A 22,600-nucleotide genomic window follows, 5' to 3' on the forward strand; every position below is an offset into this window, starting at 1 on the left:
GCTATCAACTCTCCTCCCAACAGAAAATTACCCACAGGCTATTTTTTTTTACCTTGTAATTTCCTCTAATCTCAAATAAATGCCCTAATTGACCTCTGTCCTCCCAGTGTACATGGCACACCGAACAGGGCTGTGCCCACAAAAGATCCTTGTAAAGCACTGTCTCTTTCCACCATTGTTTTATTGTTGTCATTAAATACAATAAATTGCCATTTATTGTATTTATTTATTGTTGTAATTGCTTTGAACCAGAAGTCAGACGTCAAATATGCTGTGAGTCATTATCTAGGCAAAATAGATGTTTTTCAGGTGGCTGATAAAAAAAGCTCATGATATGCAGGTGAAATGGTCCATGTGAACCAGAGCTCTCCTTGCCTAGAGGCAGTTTCACACCCAGTGGCTGATTTGTACCCTGCCTGGACCATTTTGTTTGTGCCCCATACATCCAGAGAGGGGAGGGGTGTGTTTTCCAAATTCAGCACTTTAAAAGCTTTGTAAACTTGAAATTATTTAAAAATATTTAATATAATATTAATAAAATATTTAAAATATTTAATATATTATATCTATTTTATATATGTATTATATATATTTAATGTATATTATTAAATAGATTAATATTTAAAACATTTAATATATATATGCTGTTTATTCCTGCTCATTTTCCATAAGCCTGGTCAGTGCTGCTCCATCCCACAGCCTCCTGGAAGCCTGAGTGCTGCTGGCCCCACACTTGGCAGCAGCCAATGATTACTTTCCCCTGCCAGTCACTATTTTGTAAAGAATATTTTTGCCTGTTAGCTGTGACTAATGTGCTTTGTCTGTGCAGCATGGATGCAGTCAGGGCATCCCTGAAAGGTTGTATTTAATAAAAGAGAACATGGTGATGAACCTTCCATATCAGCCAAGCCCTGGGCTATTCCCACAGGCCCCACTGCAGTGCACATACTCAAATAACCTTGGGGTTTGAGCTGAAAAACCACTGTTTTCTCAATGCCTACTTGGATTGGGGCAGAAATTCCATCAGCGCTCTCATGGCAAAGCTGGGGAGGAGTGACAAGGGAGGCTGGTGACATTTCCCTGTGGAGCAGTGAGCTTGTGGCATGTCCTGCACTCACTGAGCAGTGCCAGCAGCAGCCTGCAGCCCCCTGTGACAGCCCAGGGCTGGAGGGGCACCCAGCCTTGCCCATCCCCACAAGCAGAGCTCTGTGCAGCTAATCCCCTGCTGCCAGCTTCCACAAACAGTGTCCATCTGGAGGAAAAACAGCTGGGGAGGGAGATGAGGAAACTTTATTTTGCAACCATTTGTGGTAGTGTTCGCAACCACGGCCCCAAGTGCTTTCTCTGCTTACGCACCAGAGCAAATAACAATAATATTTTTCATTGATATAGTGATTTTTGTCTGCAAGGCTCCCTGCAGACCCGGCCTGTGGTCTGGGGATGGCCTCACCTGGGCAGGTGAACTCCTGTCATGAAGAACTGAACTGTGGTGCTTGTCTCTGCAGTGATTTTGGAAATACCAGCTGCCTGCTCAGTGCTTCCTGGGAATCTTAGATCTCATCTCACCCAGGGCTGCACATGGGCCTCAGGGTGTTCCCCAAGGCTCAGTCTAGGGAAGGTTCCATTTGGCAAATTTGCCTTTAGTTAGATGGGATGCTAGGTCTGGAGTGACTGAAACTCTGCTCTTCCCAGAATCAGAGAATCCATGCAGAGAGGAGCAGGCAGAGCTACTCTGAAAGTCTCCATTTCTGGAGATACTCAAAAACAACCTGGACACAGCCCTGTGCAACCTACTCTAGGTGAAACTGTATTAGCAGGGGGGCTGGACTAAATGATCTCCGCAGTTCCCAACCATTCTGTGATTCTGTGGCCTTCTGCCTCACTGTCTCCAAAGATCTGGGCTGCCATGTGCATCACCCACAGGAGAGGAAAGCAGGAGGCAGAGGAGCAGCATAAAACACAGCCAGGCCACTGAAAATAAAAAATGGAAAGCCAAGTGTGAGCTTGCAGGAGCTGCAAGTAGATGTGGTGGACCAAAATAAAGTGAGTCACTAAGCAGCAGGTTTGAGAGCAGGAAAGGTTAAAACAAACATTATTAAATTGGCTTAAGACTGAAATCAAAGCTGGAGATTGCTTTCCTGTTCTTCAGGCCGAGCTATCATTTTTTTTCAGTTCCATTTTCTGCCAGTGTTATCGTTGGAGCAGCAGGTCCACATGGGCCCTGAGGTCCTAAAGGAAACCAAAGTGGGATTGCAGGAAGGGTGGGTTTAGATGAAATGTGAGGGAGAAATTCCTCCCTGTGAGAACGGTGAGGGTGGCACAGCTTGCCCAGGGAAGCTGTGGCTGCCGCGGCAGTGTCCAAGGCCGGGCTGGACGGGACTCGGAGCAGCCTGGAATAGCGGCAGGCGTTCCTGCCAGGGCAGGGGGCAGGAGGGGGATGCACCCAGCGTGTCCCCGGCTCTCCGTCGCCGTGTGCCGGCCCCGGGCCCGGCGTGCGCGGGGTGGGCCGGGGCGGGGCGGCGGGGCTGGGCCAGCGGGGCGGGCGCGGAGCGGCGGCGGCAGAGCGGCGACAACGGCGGCGGCAGCGGCAGCATGGAGCGGGCACGGAGAATCTTCGGGGGACCCAAGGTGGGCTGGCGGCGCTGCCGGAGGCGCAGGGCCGGGAACGGGGCGTGCAAAACCGGCACCGAGGTGCTGCGAACGGGAGCGGCGGTGCGGAGGTGCCGTGCCCGTGTCTGAGGTGCCGTGCACGGGGCTGAGGGGCCGTGCTGGGGGCTGAGGTGTTCCCAGGGGTACCGTGCCCGGTTCGGAGGTGCCGTGCCCGGTCCGGAGGTGCCATGCCTGGGGGTGCCGTGCCCGGTTCGGAGGTGCCGTGCCCGGTCCGGAGATGCGGTGCCCGGTTTCGGAAGTTCCGTGCCCGGTTCGGAGGTGCCGTGCCCGGTGGTGCCGTTCCTGGTTCGGAGGTGCCGTGCTCGGGGCTGAAATGCTGTGTCCGGGGCTGAGGTGCCGTTCCCGGTTCGGAGGTGCCGTTCCCGGTTCGGAGGTGCCGTTCTCGGTTCGGAGGTGCCGTTCTCGGTGCGGAGGTGCCGCGCTCTGGCCGTGCCCCGGAGCCGGGCGGCCGCTCCTGCTCTCCGCAGCCCGGGGCTGTCCCGGCCGGAGCTGCGGCACGGCCGAGCCCTTGCTGGGGACGTGCTCCGGGACAGCGCTCGGTGCCCCCGCTGTCACCCCGCGGTGCCAGCCCGCTGCGCTGGCCCGGCCCGGTGCTCCCCGCAGGAACGGGCACGGCCCGTCCCGGTGTCCCGCTCATCCCGCCGCCGGGGCGATGCGGGTCAGGCGCATCCCAGCGCCCGGCCGGGAACGCAGCTCCGCCGGGCTGGGGATGCACAGGTGGCCTGGCTGGGGAAGGGGAGGCTCTGAAGGGCCCTGCGTCCCAACCACTATCGTAGTCTGCTAAAACAGATGTTTTCTCTTGTGTCTTTTGTTTTCTTGATTTGGGTGCACTTTTTTTTTTTTTTCGTGGTTTCGTTGTTTGGTTTTTTGGTTTTTTTTTTTTTTTTTTTTTTTCTTTCACGTTTAGTTCAGTTGTTCCTCAGATACCCATGAAACCACTTTGGAGCACTCTCTGACAGCAGGCACCAGTCTTTCACTGTCTCCATGCCCTGTATACTACATCTCTAGTAGGATCATATGGTAATGTTTTTATTATCCAGATTGTAACCTAGAGGACTAGAGGAGGAAGAAGATGAAACAGCTGTGGTTAGCAATAGTCCTGTATCTGATAGAAGAACACTGCCTGTGCTGCAGAATGGCTCAGCTATCATGCTGTGGTCTGGGTAAGATGCTGTTCAGGGTGTGCCAGGTTGGGCTCTTGTGGGAAAGTAGGAGTCAAGGCAGAGGAGACCAAGAAAAGTGATGTGGGAGTTGTGGTGCTGCTCTGGGAGAACGTGAGTGGTGGCAACTGCTTGTGGCTTTTCCAGAGAAGAAGACTGTATCCAAAACCACAAAAGGATTGGGGGGTTTTGCTGCTGTTTGCAACCTCTCCCACTCACTCTCAGCTGAGTTTGCACCAGGAAAGTCTCACATACTTGGAAAGGGCAGTGTGCACAGGTCTGATTCATGTTTCATTCCATCACTATGGTTCCCTTTCTAGGAAGCTGATCCATGCAATAGCAGGCAAACCTTGATACCAAAATCCAGGGAGCATTGGCAGCTGCTAATGGTTAAAGCCTTTTTAAGTGCACTTCAGTTTTGGGAGATGGTGGTGCTTCATCAGCTCCACTAAGAAAAAAGGCTGTTGATTCACCCTGGTGATTTTAAACTTTTGGTCGAGAGAAGCAACTTAAGTTCTTCTTTCATTTGTGCTTCCACTTTCCCAGTGAATGGGAGACTGGGATACCAAAGAGAAAGACCTAGGAAAAACTGCAGGGTTTGACTGCTAAGATCAGGCTTCTGTTGTCTGGCTATTGGCAATTATGGGATTGGTTTTCCTGACTCAGGCAGTCCCTTTCAGTCCTGTGAACCTGCTAAGTCAGGCTTGGGGGAAAAAAATGGGCCTGAAGTCAGTTATTGAGCCCTATTCATTCCTCTGGATCCTCTGCCATTGGGAATGATCAGTTTTGTGTTTTAGAGATGTTTCTGGCAACTGGAGCAGCTTCTGCCCCAGCCGAATGTGGGGCTGGGGCTGCCTCTGTGTTTTTCAGGAACTCGCTGACTCCCAGTGACTGCAGTGATGAACAGGGAGCTGTGGCAGGACAACTTTGAACCCTGCTTATCTCAGGCCATAAAAGAACAGAGAAGTTTGATGTTCCTTTGATGTCAACCATTACCCTTTCTGTCCCACAGCCAGAGCAGAGACTGTGTCCTTGCTCGCTGCCCTCTTCTTGTAGGCCTGCCCCAGCTTGAGGGCTTCAGGACATGTGGCTGTCTTCTGCAGCTCCATGTGCCATGCTGTGAAGAGCAGAATGGGAACAGGGGTTTCTGGGGTCAAGCCCACTCTCTTCAGGGACTGGTGTAGCTCATTTATAAAATAATCATCAGGTGACTTGGGGGAGCTCTTCTGTGAGGCACACGGTGTGTGTCAGAGAAGAGTGGCTGCTGGCCCAGCCTGGGTGGTACCAAAGAGCCTGTGCTGGCTGTATCCAGGGGGTTTGAGTGGATGTCCTGCCCTGTAGCCCTGCAGACTCTCCCTGCCCATCAGGGGACTGCAGGAGCACGATGGTGTGTGGAGGATGATGTTGGATTTGGCTTGTCCACCTCTAGTGCCCATCCTGGCCCCCAACCTGGCATGGTCAGAGCCTGGTGCTGCTGAGACTGCCCTGAGCTCTGCCCTGAGCCATGCCTTACACAGTGCTACCTTGTGTGCTCAATTCTTTTACAGCGTGGTACAGGGATGCTCTCGGATAACCTTCCCAGATCCAGGTGGCAGGAGGAGTTTGTCTTGGTGCCACACAAAGTGCCAGGACTCTGTTTACTGCTCTGAAGGGGTGCTGTGCTCCAGCCAGGGGTGGGTGTGAGCTCTGTGGTGGGTTGGTGGGCACATGGCACCTCATCACCTGTGATGACACACAACCACCATCACCTATTAATGTCACCAGGAGTCTCACACTGAGGTCAGTGATGTAGTTGGTGCCAGGCGTCTCAGCACAGAAGCATCCTCCTCTTCCTCAGCCACCAAACCCATGAATCATTGTCCAGATGCATAGAAAACACAGATATTTCCTGCAGTGGAGCTCTTTGGGGCTTGTAGTCTCCCATGTTCCTCTTTTAAAGGCTCACCCCTTGCAGCAGGTGACAGGTGCATTTGTGGTGTCCTCAGGTTTGAGGATAATGCTGTGCTACTTCCACTTCACAACTCTCTTGAGCCACTCTCACCTCTTGCTTCTAAATGAGAGTTTGGGATGAACTTAGGATGAGGAACTCTTTTTTCCTAACAGCACATTTCCTTAAAACCAGACTTAGGGGAACATAGTTAATTGTTTTTTTTTCCAGTGATTTGCCATGCTTATCAAACAATTGACAAATTACAGCTGTAATTAGCCTGGTTTTCAGCCATTGAGGTTAATAGAATGAGACTAAGTCATCATCTTTCAAAAGGCTGATAAATAATCCTGGGCAAAGTCACTGTTAAGGGTTTTAAAATGATGCAACTTTATCAGCTGCCTGATTATCTGTTAACGTCTGCTGGAAACCTCACAATAAAAGGAGAGGACTGACTTTGGTCATTGTATATATTTTTAAAAAGACCCTAACAACCCCCTAATACAGAAAATCCTTCAAGTGCCTTAGCTTGAATAGCTTTTTTTATGCCATATAATGGGCAAGCTGAGCAGGTAACTGCTCTGCCATGGTCCACTGATCAAACCATAATAGAGAAATTGTGTTGGGTCGACTGTGGATGAAAATACTTTGAATGTTTGGTTAACTTTTTCCCCTTAATTTCACTAAAATGAAAATAATCAGACTTGATCTTGGAATGGAACATACTTGTTTGAGGACCTTCATTTTGTGTTTGAATTTATTTTTGAAGCTTATTTCATCTCAAAGAAAACATTACAATATTTTCAGAGAAGTCAAGCCAGAGCCCTTAAAACTTCTCCTTTTTGAAAATCCAAACCAACTTGCTGATATCTGCACTGAGTCATGTGCCATGGTTGAGCTAAAACTTTTTTTTGCATAAAAGTGGAAATGGCTGGGTTTGCTCTGATGGCCTTGCTGGGGACTGTCTGTGCTGAGGAACACACAATTTACAGCCTTTTGAACGTTCTTTGAACCCATCCCTCTGGCTTCCAACAAGTCCAAACTTAAAGCTTTATTGCATTACACTCTGGGCTTTTGATGTGCTGGTGGGAGGTCAGTGGAGGTGCAGGAGGGACTGAAGGGTTCCTGCACAGAGCTGGTCCTGAGGGTCCCCCCTGTACCTGGGAGAAGAACAGAGCTCCTTCCTTGGGAAAGCACTGGAGAGTTCTGCTGCTCTCTTGTTCTCCATCAGAGCAGGTGGTCCCACATCCAGCTGGGCTGTCAGAAGGAAGTGATCAGTCTGGTCTGGTGGGTGGGATCCCTGCCCACGGTAAGGGGGGGCTGGGCCTAAATGACCTTTAAGTTCCTTTCCAACCCAAACCTTTCTGTGATTCTATGATCAGTAGTCCTGGGATGGCTGAAGGCTCCTGTCCAGTGCTGGTGCAGCCTGTGGTGCTGTTCAGATCCTTCACCAGGTGTTGAGATCCCAATATCGTGTGTGTGCTCGTGCTTTCTCTACAAATAAATCAGAAGGTTTGGGGTGAGAGAGCACATGCCCATGGAGCTGTGTTCTGAGGAGCAGAGAGCTCTGGAAGGAGCACTGGGCTCCTGCATTCACCTTATTTCTGCTTGCTCAGGCATCGTCCCCTAGAGCCACAGTTCAGAGAAAACCCTTTCATCCTTATCTGGGTACTTTCCTTGGCTTAAGGCAAGGTCATGTCACCCATTTGTATGTGGAAAAGACTTGTGCTTTGTTTACCCGAAACAAACACGGCAGGAAGAGAGCTGAAATGTAATCTGCGGTGAGCAGCCTCCCACGGACCTGGAAACCCTCAGGGTTTGTGAGCAAGGTGCCCAGGGCAGATGAGCTGCTGGGCTGTGCCTCTGCTGATTGCATCCTTATCTGGAGGCCTGTAGGCACACTTCCATCTTGTCTTGGATGTCCTTTGGCCATCTAAACAGCATAGAATAGTTCAAACTCTGCTCTCAAGCACTGGTCTGGAGGAAAGCCAAAACTTTTTGGGTTAAACAGCATTGAACAAGGGTTTCTTAGGACACAGACCCAAAAAAAAGGCTGGCAGGGGACAAAGAGCCTGTTGCTGGTATTGGAGAGGCACTTGCTGCTTTACAAGCATCTTGCCTGCAGAAGAGGCAGGAGGAGGTGACTTAGATGAAGGTGAAGGATGCCGTGGAATCTGCTTTCTCACTGATGGAAATGTCATGTTGGGATGTTCTTGCAGGAAACACTTGAAAAGTGTTTGAGGGAGAAGACCTCAACAGGTTCAGGTTGCTTTGTTTTTAAACCCAATGTGAGCAAATTTCAAGCCTGTAACTCCATCAGAAAGACATGAGGTCTGTTGAATATCTCAAGGAGTGGATCTTGCATGGTTTTGAAATAAGAACTGGAGCTCAAGAGTGGAAAACATGCCAGGCATCTACATCTGGCAATGCAGACCATGTTTGTATCCTGTTATTTTATTTGCTGCTTTGCAGGACATTTAGTCCTCATAAGCAGGATTGCATAACTCAAGGAGAGGGGAAAGATCAGTTTTTGCCCTTCATAAATCTTCCTCTCTGTAGATTGAGATGGTATCTTAAGGGTAGGAGCAGAGGCAGGCACGTGTTTTTACAATCTGCTGTCAGCGGTGGCTGTGGGTGTATCCATGACCAGCTGATTGCCACCAGCAGCTTGATCCATCCTCAGCCTGCCCCACCTGCATTTTGCATCCCACCAGTGTTTCAGTGGCAGCTTGGTGGCCATCATGAGGAGATGGCCTGAGCCCCAGCACTGTCCCTGCCCTGCCTTTTGCAGCAGGAGTGGCCAGTGGGAGCCCTGGCAGTGAGGCAGGTGCTCTGCCTGCAGGGCAGGTGTGCAGGGTGTGTGTGGGGATGGAGTGAGCTCCTGGGCATCAGCTCCTGGGCACTGCCAGCCCTGGGCCAGGAGCTCACCTCGCCTGCTCTTGGGCACTTGCAGGCACTGCTTGCTCAGTTTTCTCCCAGCTCCTGGTAGTTATTGTTTGATACATACCCTGATGCCAGAGAGGTTGTTTTAATTAGTAACCCTGGGTAGTTTAGTTATCCATGAAAATATCCAGTCCTCTTCTGAATCCTACTCCTTTCTTACCCTTGGCACCCTGCAGCTATCATCTATGCAGGAAAATGCATAGATGTTATAACTAAATGTCCATGATGTTATAACTTAAAAGAACCTTGTGTATTAAGTTTCTAATCTACAGTTTCATTTAAAAATACAGTAAAATCTAATGTGTATTTTGTAGGCTATTCTGTTACCTAAAAGAAAACAGTTCTGGAAAGATGGATATCTAGCTGAGACATTTTACAGCTAATATTTTCCTTCCCAGTTCAACTTCCAAATCACATTTGTCATGTTCCTCCGAAAGCCCCAGCTGGCTAATGGAAAAAGCTTGCTTTTGCTTTTCTGGCTCTCTTTCTCCAAAATTCAATGTTTCAGCAATAATGGGGAAATAGGGCTTCAGAGTGAAAAGACTTGAGTTACTGTCCTATTTTTAATGGGTAAAAATTTAAGTGTTTTATTTTGAAACCTTGTTAGCTCTATGGGGCAACTTCTTCTTCTTGTTATTATTATTGTTATTGTTGTTATTATTATTATTTTACAGCACCTTTGTGCCATGGGACTGACCCCTTGTGTAGGATTAGAGAGCCTGTAAGCCCTGATAATACCATGTAACTAACAACCCAGCAGGAGCTGATTCTTGGAAGTGAAGTCAAAGTTTTCATGTAATGACTCTTAGCAAATTAATTAGGGTTTGGCTTCCTGTGATTTCAAGGAGGAAGCGAGATGGAAAGTCAAGGTGTCTGGAGTATGCTTTTTTCACTCCTCCTGAACTCTAAATAAGGATAGGGCAGTACCTCAAAATTACTGGAAACAGGATAAATTTCTAAAGTTTCATTAAACGTGTGAGCTGCAGCAAAATACTTAGACAATACATAGATATTGAAAAAGAAACTTCATAATGATTATATTTAAAAAACGTTTATGTGTCATGACTTTGTCCCCGTATTGGCTACATTTATACCCATGTGAGCCCCAGTTACTTCTCTCTGAATTATTGTTGCAGCTCAAGAGTGCCTGACCCATTTCTCTCATTGCAGGTAGAGCTTCACGTCCACCTGGATGGAGCCATCAGACCAGAGACCATCTTGTACTTTGGCAAGTGAGTTGTGGGGAGAAGTAAGCTCAGGGAGCTGCAGTGCAAAGGCATCCTCCCTTCTGCTTCTCCAGATCTGTGACACAGGAGCTCCTGCAGGCAGCAAACCTGGCTGGTGCTGGTTCTGTCTCTGCCCAGACCTGGCTGCACAGTGTGAGGACACTGAGCACACCCCAAAAGACAGGGGGGGCTTCCCAGGTAGCAGGAATGTGACTGAGGTGGGTTTGGGAGCTGGGCAAGCTCAGAGGAGCCACCATGAGAAAAGTCCAGAAGATGTCTCTTAAAGAGCTGCCTGCCTTTGAAGTGTACCCAGGGTACAGCTGTATTCTCATTTCTTTTTCCACATTCCTCATCACAAAACCAAGTGGAATGGCAGCAGGCTGGGAGTCTTGTCTTGGTGGTGGTGCTGCTGCTACATGGTTTGGGAGGAAAAGCCAGCTTGGGTGGCCTTGCCTGCCCTGCTGCCATGTGCATTTGAATCCCAGGCTGTCTGCCTGGTGTCAGCAGGCAAGGAGTCTCCCTGGTGTGGGGCTGGCCCAGGGAAGCACCTGGCAGTGGTTCAGAGAGAGGCTGTGACAGAGCCCACGTGCATCTTCCTTCAGTGGGGATTGTGTGGGAAGCACGGGGTGAATGATTAACCTGTGCCAGGGCCTGGCTCCACATTTGTAAGCAAAACAAACAAGATTTCTTCCAGCTGTCACTGATACCCTCAGACCAAGAAGGTGGCAAGGGTAAGGATTTCAGTAAATGGCTCTTAGGCACAGCTCTGGTATTTTGGGGAGGCAGTCAGTTCTGGTATTTTGGGGAGGAGGATGGGGAGGGGTTCTAGCATCCTGTGAGCCCAGCAGATTCCAAGGCAGTGCAGTCCTGGGGAGAAATATTCTTTCTGGAGTAGCTTTTTCTGCAGGGCCTGGCCATACTTTTTGCTGTGTAGTCAGAGAAAGGAGGGTGGATCAGGGCTGTCCATCCCATTTTCCTGCTGGATGCTGGCATGGTGAACTCAGGGTTCCTGCTGGTGGGCTGCAGAGCTGGAATACAGCTCCAAGTGAACAGCAGAACTGGTGCTGACTCCCTGGGGCTCTGCTGGGTCCCTCTGCCTGCAAACAGAAAATGCCAGTGTAGTCCCCTAGGAGAGTTGTAGGAGCCCTGAAATCCAGGAGGCACTGGCTGTCTGGGGATCCTGTGCCAGGATCCTTTCTTAGGGCAGAAACCTTCATTGCCTGAGCATCTGCTGAGTTCCCTCTTATTTTTAAACAGCCCTGGCACCCCCCTGAGCTGCCAGCCCTTGAGTGGAGCAAGGCTGTGCTATTCATGGGCTCTAAAACCTGCACTCACACACAAACCACCGGGACAGTGCAGAGGGCTGTAGGGGACTGACTGCCTTAATAACTTCACCCTGGGCACAGAATGCTGCTTGTGGCCTATTTTTAAAAGTAAAGAGCTGGAAATAATTTTGCTAGGTGGTGTTTGACCATGTAGACAGAACCCCAAGCTGCTGGGATGCACAGGCCCCCGTGGGCAGTGCACTGCTGAACTCAGCTGTTTTTAGAAACCTCGTCTCCAATTCTGTCAGCTCTGGGTCAGTCTTTGCATCATTCCTGCTCAGCCAAAGGGCTCAGAGGTGTGACAGACCCCTCGTGGGGACTGGGTGTCCCCAGGAGAGGTGCCCTTTCTGTGATGGGATGGTGTGCATGGTGCTGCCCATGGCTGGAGGGAGCTCTGGGCAGGACACCGAGGTGGCAGTGAGGACAAACATGTTCCCCTCTGGCCACTTTGCTGCAAGAAGAATCCCACCTGCAAGGAGGGTTGGATGGGGCAGCAGCAGCCCCAAAAGCCACACTGGCATGATGCACCAGATCTTGGCATCCAGAGGCATGGTTCCAGTGTGGATCATCCCAAAGCACTGCCACTGATGCCTGCAGGAAGGCACTGCCTCAGCAAGCACATGGAGCAGGTCAGGGACGTGGCTTTGCTTTAGGAAACTTTGCTGTGGCAGGTGGAAGAAGGTGCAGGTCAGTTCCTGGAGCAGAGACTGAGGTGTCCGTGCCATGGAAAGGGCAAGGCAGGGGGGAAAACCGATGCCTTGGCAGCAGTGAGTGTTCCTTGCTGAGTGCCAGCAACTTAATCTGTGCAGATTGCATGTGAGGGCTGAGCATGGGGCTGCTTTCCTTGCTGGCTGAGTGGGGAAGGAGCAATGTTTACCAAGGCCAGGAGCAGGGTCCTTTGGACTGTGTCCCTGCATGGCTCATTGGGATGGCTGCTGGCAGGGCAGCACTACAGCTGGCTCTGGTGTTTTGTCTCTATTAGCAGAGTTCTTCCATCAATCAGCTGTAATTCATTGTGGCAGGAAAGAGGATTAAAAACAAATGTCTGGTTATTATTCCAAATTTGTTTTGGCTTGTGCAGGGTACCAGAGGGCGGGGGATGGCAAAGCTTGCCCAGAGAGCTGCAGCACCCTTGGCTGGCAGCCCCCTGGATCTCAGCTGTCCCCACACCAGGAACACCTTCACCCACTCAGAATTCCAGCTGCTCCTGGGAAAGAGGGCTCTTCCCTCTTGGAGGCATTTATGTGGGCATCAGCATGTGTGTCCCTGCAGTGAGAGCAGTTGTTGCCCTTTGTTCCTGTGTGGGAGCTGTTCCTGTCACAGGAGATGCCACCAGGATGCTGGGCTCAGAAAGCAGCTCGCTCTCAGGAGCTGCTGGCACTAAACCCACGAGCCACAACACTTCTGCCTGTGTGATCCCAGGCCCTGGAGCATCTCCTTGATTTCTTAATCCTTTGAGCCTGCATAAGTGGAAATTAACTCTTCTGAAGAATTTTGGAAATTCTGCTGCTAGGTCTATGAGGTGCCAAGAAATAATCCAGAGCCCCTTTAGATGAACTCCTTCTTAAGCTTAAAATGTGCCCTGGCTGTGTTCCTGCCGGGTCAGGCTGGGCTTGTATTTGGGTTTGTTTGTGCTTTGCCTGTGTTTTGGATTGCCTTCCTCTCTGCTGAGGTTCAGGGCTCCATCTGTGAGGAGCTTTTGGAAGGACAGGGTGTACTGTATCTTTCCTGTGAGGAAATGATGGTTGATGCTGCCAGCTTTGGATACAGTTGGTGTATAAAATGGGCTGATTAAAAATGTGATAACCTTCCCTGTCAGTAACATGTGGCTTTATTTCCAGGAAAAGAGGCATCCCCCTCCCTGGGAACACTGTTGAGGAGCTCCTGAAGTATGTCAGCTATGACACACCACTGACACTCCCCCAGTTTCTAGAGAAATTTAATTACTACATGCCTGCCATTGCGTAAGTACCCTGCTTTTTGCTTTTACCCCCTCACCCTTGGCAGGATCAGCCTCGGAGGTCCCCTGTGGGCCCTGAGGGTGACAGTCCCACTGCCATCCCTGCAGGGGTGACCGTGAGGCAGTGAGGAGAATTGCCTACGAGTTTGTGGAGACAAAAGCCAAGGAAGGAGTCGCCTACGTGGAGGTCCGGTACAGCCCTCACCTCCTGGCCAACTCTGGTGTGGCTCCCATCCCCTGGGGACAAGCTGAGTGAGTGATCTTGCTGTGCTGGGAGCTGCTGGGTGGGCATGGAGAAGGCATCCCCATGCCAGTCAGCCACTGTGCCTTCAAAGGCTGCTGTAACAAACCTCCTTCCTCCTCCCATGCAGTGAGAGCCAGCATGCTTCCACCTCTGTCTCCCACCAACGGGGTTTTTCACCTTAAACACCTCTGTGTGCTGCAGTGTTTTAATGTCCCTTGCTCTGGGCACTGAGTTCTGTGCTCAACCATCTGGCTGAAGCCCTTCCCTGTGAGAGGGAAAGGAATGTCCCCATATGGACAGCCTGACCACAGAATGGGAGTTTGAGCTGGCAGAGGTGGTGGCTGGTGTTGGAGGGGGCCTGCTGCTCTGATCCCTTCCTTTCATGTCATCCCCTGTGTGATATGTGCCTCTCATTAAATCAGTGCTGGGCTCTGAGGCCCCTCCAGAGTGTGCTGTGGTGGGTGCAGAGCCCTGGGCTTGCAGAGAATTGTGTGCCCCAATGAGATGCTCTGGCAAAGAGGGGATTCCTCTGCTCAGGCAGGAGGGACAGTCAGTTCCCTAAGGCTTTTCTGCATCTTAGTGTCATCTGTGCCTGCTGCAGTGGTACAGGAGTTACACCTGTACCAGGTGAATGTGGCTGTGGCAGGGGTGTAAAAGGGCTCTGGGTGGTCTCACTGGGCAAGTGGAACCTGGGGCAGCCTGTGCTCATGAGGGGCTGCTGGGCTGGACCTGCCTGCCTCCCTGGCAAGTGTCTGGCCTCTTGCTGATGGCTTTTCTTCCCTGCAGGGGTGACCTCACTCCAGATGAAGTGGTTCAGATCGTAAATCAGGGACTGAAGGATGGAGAGAGGGATTTCCACATCAAAGCCAGGTCTATTCTATGCTGCATGCGCCATATGCCAAGTAATGTATTGCAGCTGCCCTGCTGCTCTGCTCCCTTCCCTGAGGGGTTGGGGGGGATGTCCCTGGGGCTGGGACCCTGCAGGACATGGGGAGAGCCCCAGTCTGTGGGGCTGGTGCAGCACCAGACAGTGCTGGGGGTCTCTGGGGGTCTCTGCTCCTTTCACTGTAGGGCAAAGCTCTGCTGGATGCAGGAGTGGGGGTCTCTGGGTACAACCAGTATCTGAACTGGTTGTGCCTTGCTAGAGGGACAAAAGGGGCATTTCTGTGCTCTCCTGGGGGAGCTGTGCTCTCTGCTCCCTGCCCAAAGGCCAGAGCTCACCTTGGGCCAGTAAAAGCCATTGGCACAGTGAGCACTTGCATCTGTCATGAGTGGCTGGAGGTCTGAGAGCAAATGGTCATGGGAGGAGGAGCAGGCATCACATCTCACATTCCCTTCTCATGGTCCCACAGCAGGGTGCTCCTTCCTTAGCCTGGGTCATGGGGCAGCCAGAGAATCCACTGGCAGCAGCCAGTCTCTGCTGGCTAAAGCTGAAAACACAAGTCAGATATACTTAAGGCACATATATAAAATGTTTTTTATAAAATTAGCAGCTCTGACAAAAACCTATGTTGGTAATAGGTGCTGTGACCCAGAATAGTAAGAAAACCCAATTACCAGCATTTCAATGGGCTGCTGAGTTTCACAAGCATCTTCCTCTAGGGAAGGATGCAGCCAGAGAGAGCCTGTGTGACAGCAGCTATTTTATGTGCAGGTTTTATTCTGAGTATCTTCATATCTCACACCAGTTTTATGTGGGCTTAGTAGGGTAGATGGTGGAAAGATTTTTCCTAGTGAGTACGTGATTAATTTGTGTCTAGAAATGTCATAAATTATATTCTTGGAAGCTGGTAGAACCTTGGTAGATTTGAAAGTGGGGTTTTCTTTTTTTTTTTTTTTCTTGCTTGCACAGTCAACACCAAACAGTACTTTGAAAACTTGATCCTTATATTTCTGGTTTCTAGGGGGAAAAAAAAATGTTTTTCTTTGTAGAAACTGGAGAGCTGTCAGGCACTGGCACAGTGATCTGCAGTTACAGTCCCTGCCAGTGCACAAGTGGTAAAGGCAGGAGGTGGCAGGAGCACCCAAGGTTGTGTGCAGCCTGCACTGCCCTGCAGGAGGGATTGCTGCTGCAACCAGCAGAGGTGACATTCTCATACCTGTGTCCCAGCTGATACCCAGAGCCATGATGTTCTTGATAAAAAGTCTTTAGCAGTGCATTCAGGATGTGCTGCACAGTGAGAAGCCACCCTGTAATTAATGAACTGTTGAGAGAAAGGCAGAGATACCTGCCAGAACTGACTCATATTAAACTTGTTAATAAAATAATGTCTCTAACCCAGCAAGTTGGAAAATGGTGGAAAAAAATAGATGATGAAGTTGCACACATCATCCTGGTGTGTTCAAATGATTTGGGGATTTTCTGTACACAGCAGGTGCCTGTTAATTATTAACACAACTGTTTATCTCTGTTTCTTGGCCTTTCTGCTAGGGTTAAGTGCTATGTGAGCTGGTAGATGCAGTTTCTCTCTCAGAGGTTATCTATCCTGATCACAGAGAGCTCTCAAGCAGTTGTTGGCCACTTGTTAGTCTCTTTTTCCCTGCTGGCAAATAGATAAAACTTCAGCTCCTTCCTATCAGGAGTAGAATCCTTGGGAGAGTCAAGGATGCCCTACAACAGGCTTCAGCACAGGGCCCCCCAGAGACCCCTCCCAGCCCAATCTCCTCCCTGGCACAGCTCATCTGGTGGGGCAGATCCTGCCTTACCCTTACCTTGCCCAGCCAGGGAAGGGATGATAGCTCAGGAGCTGAGGGATTTCTCCAGCCCATCATGTTACAGCCCCTGGCAGTGCAGTTCATCTTACCTCGAGCTACTGCAGCAGTCACTGCTGCTTGGAAGATTTTTAATTAATTTTTTCCCCTGCTTGAAGTGAGCAGAAAAACATGATTGGAGCAGTTTTATAGCTGGTGAATGCATTTAATTTCCCTTTCACTGACAACAGACTGATCAGTTGACAGCTTTTATATTCCTGAAGATCACAGAGATGACAGACCTTTCTAGGAATTTGCTAGCTTTCTTTTTGAGCATCAAATTTTGGGAAAGACTAAAGAAAGTAGCTCTAGCCTTCTAGTTATAGGACCAGGATTTGTTTAGAAAAATGTTGAAGGTGTGACCCTTATGAATGCTTCCTCCTGAATGCTGGTGCTGCCTCTCCCAGGCTGGTCTCCAGAGGTGGTGGAGCTCTGCAAGAAGTATCAGAATGACTCTGTGGTGGCTGTTGACCTGGCTGGAGATGAGACCCTGAAGGTGGAGGATTATTCTGAGCATAAGAAGGCTTATGAGGTTTGTGGAATAAGTTTTTAAAAAGAAATTACAAGAAGAATATATATTGAGAGGATGTGTGTGAGGGGATGCTTTTCAAACTGCAAACAGCTGGGACAGCTTAAAAATTAGTTGCAGCTATTAAAAACATTCAGTTAAATAGAAAAAGCATTTGTTTATATTTCCTAAGTGATTAATGGCAGGCATCATTGCTAAAGCATGGTCTTAGAGCTGGGGCTTGGCATGCTGTGAGTGTGACATGAGGTACATGGAGCCCAAATCAGCCCCCACTCCTCTGCTGTTGGCTCCTGGGGCTTGGTGAAACCACAGCCAAGGGTGGAAGAGACTGGCCTTTCCAGTCTGGCAGAAATCACTGAGGAGCAGAGCAGAAACCACACATTTGCAGGGCTTTTATCTGATCATCTCAAATGCAAACACTGGAATGGCTTCAGGAGCCTGATCCCAGGCTCTCCCCAAACCTCAGCCTTTGCAGTGGCTCCAAGGGAAGGGGAAAGCCTCTCTGCTCTTTGCTGGTGGAATTTGGGGTTGTCAGTCCCCACCATCAGTGGGGAGGAGGTTGTGCACCATCACTGACAGAAAGGGTGGTGGTTTGCAAGCAGTGCTCAGGTCTGAAAGGACTTGGGGCTTCCTTGGGGTCTTCACCCCGTCAGTGGGAGCTGATACAGGGCTGGCCTGCTGTGCTGAGTGAACAGGGTTATTATAGACAATGACAAGGGAACAGGGCTTCATTAACTGATGGGAAGGCAGCCTCAACCTGCCCTGGTGGGCCAGCAGTACCAGGTCCAGCCTCCTCTGCCTGAAGGATGCATCTTGTCTGTGTGCCAGGGGCTCACTCAGGCTCTGAGATGCTGAAGCAACCCCCCCTCCCATCTGTATTAAGTAAAAACACTGAAAAACACTCCTGAGTGCAAAGCCCTGAAGGAATGTCTGTGAACAACATCTGCTGCAAGGTGGGGCTTGCAGCCTGTCTGCTGCTACCAGCTGGGTGGCCCTTCTCCAGCAGAGCAGGAGCCAGGCTTCCCTCCAGGCTCCATGGCTTCCCAAAGCCCGGGTGGCCTGTGACCCCTGGCAAAGAAATTTTCAGGGTGATCATGGAGCTGCACCCAAAGCTGCCCTCACAGGGTCCCTAGGGCTGGGCTCCACCCCTGGCCCCTCACAGTGTCACAGCATCTCTTCATCTCTGCCCTGGGTTGCTTCTACACCCTCACACGTGGCTGCAGCTAGCCAAAAATACAGAAGTTCCATAGCATGGAACTGCTGCAAGTTTCATGCAGAAAGGCAAGAGGGTGGAGGAAGGGGAGCTCAGAGCTTGCTGCTGTCTGGAGAGGAGGCAGTGGTGAACTCAGCCAGGGTTAAAAGCCCGTGAAGAGCCTGGCTGGGCTCCAGTGGAAGATAACCAGGATTTTTAAGTGTCTCTGTATGTGACATTACCGAGCTCTTGCAGCCCTTGGAGTGCAAGGCTCGTGATCTGTGGGCTCTTGGCACAGGAGCCTTGCTGTGAGAGCAGTGCCAGCCCCAGAGCTGGCTGTCCTTGCTGCAGGTGATGGCACAGGAGGATGTTCTGCCCTGTTTTGCAGGAAGCTGAGAGGAGTGGGATCCATCGCACCGTCCATGCTGGGGAGGCCGGCCCGGCTGCCATGGTCAAGGAGGTACGAGGAGCTCCTGCCTCAGGGCACAGAGGGACAGGCTGTGATGTGCCCTGCCCAGGGCACAGAGGGACAGGCTGTGATGTGCCCTGCCCAGGGCACAGAGGGACAGGCTGTGATGTGCCCTGCCCAGGGCACAGAGGCATCCAAGTCCTCCCCAAATCCATAGCAGAGTGAGCCCTGGGGACATGGGCACAGATCTTACAGCTGGGAAGGGATGTGCCAGGGGCCAGCTCGGGGGTGTGGCAGTACCTGCAGTGGGGTGGGGGCTCTGGGCAGGCAGGGCTGAGCCGTGCCTGAGGCTCTGAGTGCTTTTCCTGTGCTCTCTAGGCAGTTTATGTCCTGAAGGCCGAGCGTGTTGGCCATGGATACCACGTCGTGGAGGACCCTGAGCTCTACAAGCAGCTGCTGAAAAAAAATATGCATTTTGAGGTAAGGATGTGCCATGGGGCTGTGACAGCCAGGGTGGTGCTGAGTGGAAAACAAGCCCTCACTCAGGCTGTACTACAGCCAGGGACAGGACTTGACACCCAGGTGCTGACCATGTGTACAGTGATGTTGTGTTTATGCCCAAAGCTCCACAGGAAAAATGTTGGGGACAAACCTGTGTGTTTGCTGGGAGCACTGGTGTGCACAGCAGCTTGTGGGAGGGATGTGGCAGAGAGAATGGATCCTTGTGTGGCCATGGATAAATTCTGGAGGGCTTATTCACTAATTTATACACAAATCAGGCTGCTGTAACAGAGCAAGTCTGCTTAGAGGGTAGGAATGCCTGGGAGTTACAGTGCATGTAAGGATTTCTTTTGCTTTTCCCCAGAATGGAGATAGCCACTAATAGAGGGAATATGTACTTCATGCAGGTGGTTTTGTAGCTGTGATTGGCACAGGGCTGGTGACTGACTGGCCATGGGGAAGATCCCACAGCCCCTGTCACTGTCCTGTGGGCTCCTTGCATCCCTATCCTGGGACACACAATGGTCTGTCAGAGTAGTGCTGAGGGGCAGCTGTGAACAGAGCTCTAATCTGGTTTTACCAGTGTGCTGAGCTATCTGTGTCCACAGCTGGGGTTCAGATCCATGTGGTTGATTCTGGTTTTCCTGCTCAACTCCCCCAAACAGGTCTGCCCTTGGTCCAGTTATCTCACTGGAGCATGTTCTCCGGACTTCACCAAACACCCTGTAATACAGTAAGACTTCTCAATTATGTGAAATCTCAAATAACCAGGATTTGGGTTGATTACAGCTGTTTTATTGCTTTACAAAGCTAAGGCACAATGTCCTAATTATGTAGGACAATGTGGCATATCCATGTACCTTGGCACGGGAGAGCCTGGTGCAGCTGGAGGGGTGTGGGGGTCCCTTGGGGAGGCTGCCCTGTCCCTCCTGCCCTGCTCTGAGCTATGGGGCACGAGAAGCTACAGCCCAGCCACTCCTGGCAGGTCAGTGCAGAGCCATGAGGGGACAAGCTGAGCCTTGTGCTTTTCTCCAGCAGTCCCAAAGTCTTTGGTATTGCTGCATTTCACCCTGAGAACTTCACAGTATCACAGCCAGTGCTCTGCCCACCAGTTCAAGCTGATTTCCTTGCAGGTTTAAGAAGGATCGTGCCAACTATTCTCTAAACACAGATGACCCCCTCATCTTCAACTCCACCATTGACAAGGACTATGGCATCGTGAAGGAGCACATGGGATTCACTGAAGAGGAGTTCAAGAGAGTTGTAAGTTGGCTGGGTGCTCTGCTGGTGCTCTCAGTGCAGCCCAGAATAACCTGCTGGTTTTTCTTTATAAACTGAAGAGTTTTTAATGGAAAGCAGAAAATTCTGCTCTGGCCTTGTAAGCAGGAAAGTAGGGCCAGGCTCAAAGTACATTTCCCAAAAATTCCTGAGTATTTAAAGACCTTTGCTTTGTGCTGGTATCATTTCTCCTGGGACTGCTGCTAGTGATGGGCCAGAGCAGTTGGCATAAAATAAGGCCATGGAAATGAATCTGAGAGTGGAAACTTTACACTCTCCCTCGCCTGTTGCTGCTCAGAGCCAGGTGCTGGGATGTGCACAGCTGTGTGTTCATGTCTGATGTGTCCTAATGTCCCTGTGTTCCCCCTCTGCCTCCTCAGAACATCAATGCAGCCCAGTCCAGCTTCTTACCCGAGAAGGAAAAGCAGGAGCTGCTCAACAAGCTGTATGAAGCCTATGGGATGGACCCCAATGCATCCTGACCTGTCCCTGGGAGCCAGCCTGGAGGGAGCCCCTCTTCACAAGAGCCTGGCTCTCCTCTGTGCCAGTGGGAGCACTGGCACTGCCCAGAGCCAGCCCCTGTTCCTGGCAGCCCTGTGTTGACCCTCACAGTGCTCATCAGAATCAGACTATCACACACACCTACCTGTAGCCCCCAGTGTCTCTCCTAAATGGATCTCCAGCTTCCTGTCCTGCTGCTGTGCAAGCAGACTGGTTCTGCCTGCTGGCCTGACTCCCTTCTCCATCTGCTGGGCTTTCTGTGCTGCAAATGCAAACAGAACAACCTCCCTTATGGGTTTGTGTCCCCCCCCTTTCCCTGTTTTACCTGTCCTGTCCCACTGACCTGCCTGGCCCTTGCCTCAGTGCTGAAATATCCACTTTCAGCTCTGCTGTGGCCTGGGTTAATTCACCTTTCCAGGGCAGAGGTGTGCTAGTGCTGGCAGCCCTTTCAGACACAGAGGCTTTATTCTTGTCCCTGTGGGTGGTCACAGCTATATTTACCCAGGGTTAGTCTTGTACTAACAAGACTGGAACAAGAACAAGCTGCTGCCCCTGCCCGTGCACAGGTCCAAAGGGCATTTGAAACAAAATAGAATTTTTTTGGCATCCTTTCTTGCAGAGGAACTCCCATGTATCAGGCCTGCCAATGTCACTGCTGCAGAAGTGCACACCTTGGGCTCAGGCCCCAGCTGTGCCCACAGCTGGCCATGACCATGCTTGCACATGCAGAGGAAGTTGGAACATAATTTTACCACTTCAGGCCAAAATCTGCCTTCTGGGATTTTCCCCACTTTTTTAATCTTGGAGAACTCCTGTGAACTGCAGTTTGATCTTCCTCTTACCTTTGTTTAGGACTTGGAAAAAACGTGATTGATTGCCTGGTTTAACAATTCTGCCCTCTTTCTGATTTTATTCAATCATTAGGCACTCTTAAGGCTGAATAAGTAAATTAACCTGGACCCAATGTCACACATTGACTCAGGTCCCATCTGATTGCTTCTCTCACTCAATTATGACACTGGCTAGAAGTCAGATCTTCAGTTTGGTGTAGAATTTATGCAGAGAAACTCACCAAAATTTCCTTAGTGATTTTATGGCATTAGAGTGTTTTTACTCAATAAGCAATAGAGCTGTGCATCCAGAGAAGAGACCATTGTTTTCTTACCTGAGTGTGTGGTGTGCTTTAGCATCCCAGGGCTCTGCCAAGATGCTCACTCCAAAGATACTGTACCAAAAAGTTGCCTTTGAAAAGGGGCCATGGTCACCATTGCCACGGACAGACCATGGACTGGCCCAGTCCCTGCCAGCACTGATGGTGTGCTGGGAGTATTTCCATTCTTTCTGGGCTTCCATACTGGCCTTCAGAGTAAAATACTCATCTCTGAAGTACGTGGTGCATATATACACATAGCTAGATAAATGAAGATGAGAGAGTGATTTTCTTACTTTTATAATGCAAAAGATAAAGTATAATTTTAAGGACATGATTGTGGTAAGAAACTGGTTTTGGGTCATTTTTTCCAACAATTGTTTCTGAAGAAGAGTTGCTTGCTTGGATTCTGGACAGTTGATTGTTAATCCTGTTTAATAAAATAACAAATTTATATTAAAAGAGAAATCCCTGTACCTTTCTGTTCAAGGGTGGCTCTTAGGAGCTGTGGCCTGTGGTGTCCAATCCCTGCTGGGGGTTCACTGATAGGTGTGATGGGGCCTTTGGTACTTGCCTGGTTGGCAGGGAAGCCAGAGGGAAGCCTCTCCCTTGCCGAGCAGCCCAGTTGGATTTCTGGCTCCAGGTTGTTCCAGCCTCCCTGTCCTTTTCCCTTCAGTAACACAAGGGCTGTGCACCACTGCTGGAGCAGCAATGCCATCACATCTCACTTTCCAGGTGTTTATCAAAAGTAGTCACTTTTTTTTCCTGTTTCCTGGGTTTTGCACAGTTGGTTGATGCTCAGAGCCAAAGAGGGGCAGTCTGGGCTGCTGGGCT

At 50.3% G+C, this 22,600-nt stretch overlaps 1 protein-coding gene across 1 annotated transcript; it reads left to right on the forward strand.

Annotated features, from left to right (window-relative positions):
• The first annotated feature begins 2,580 nt into the window (after positions 1–2,580).
• ADA (adenosine deaminase) lies at positions 2,581–22,215 on the forward strand. Its single transcript, XM_066561536.1, has 11 exons — positions 2,581–2,628; positions 9,871–9,932; positions 13,093–13,215; positions 13,320–13,463; positions 14,242–14,357; positions 16,614–16,738; positions 18,316–18,387; positions 18,715–18,816; positions 19,503–19,570; positions 19,971–20,100; positions 20,496–22,215. The coding sequence occupies exons 1-11, from the start codon at positions 2,593–2,595 to the stop codon at positions 20,595–20,597; spliced, it is 1,080 nt and encodes a 359-aa protein (XP_066417633.1). The 5' UTR covers positions 2,581–2,592; the 3' UTR covers positions 20,598–22,215.
• Positions 22,216–22,600: the final 385 nt, after the last annotated feature.

Source organism: Molothrus aeneus, chromosome 17 (assembly GCF_037042795.1).
Source record: "Molothrus aeneus isolate 106 chromosome 17, BPBGC_Maene_1.0, whole genome shotgun sequence".
NCBI lineage: Eukaryota > Metazoa > Chordata > Aves > Passeriformes > Icteridae > Molothrus > Molothrus aeneus.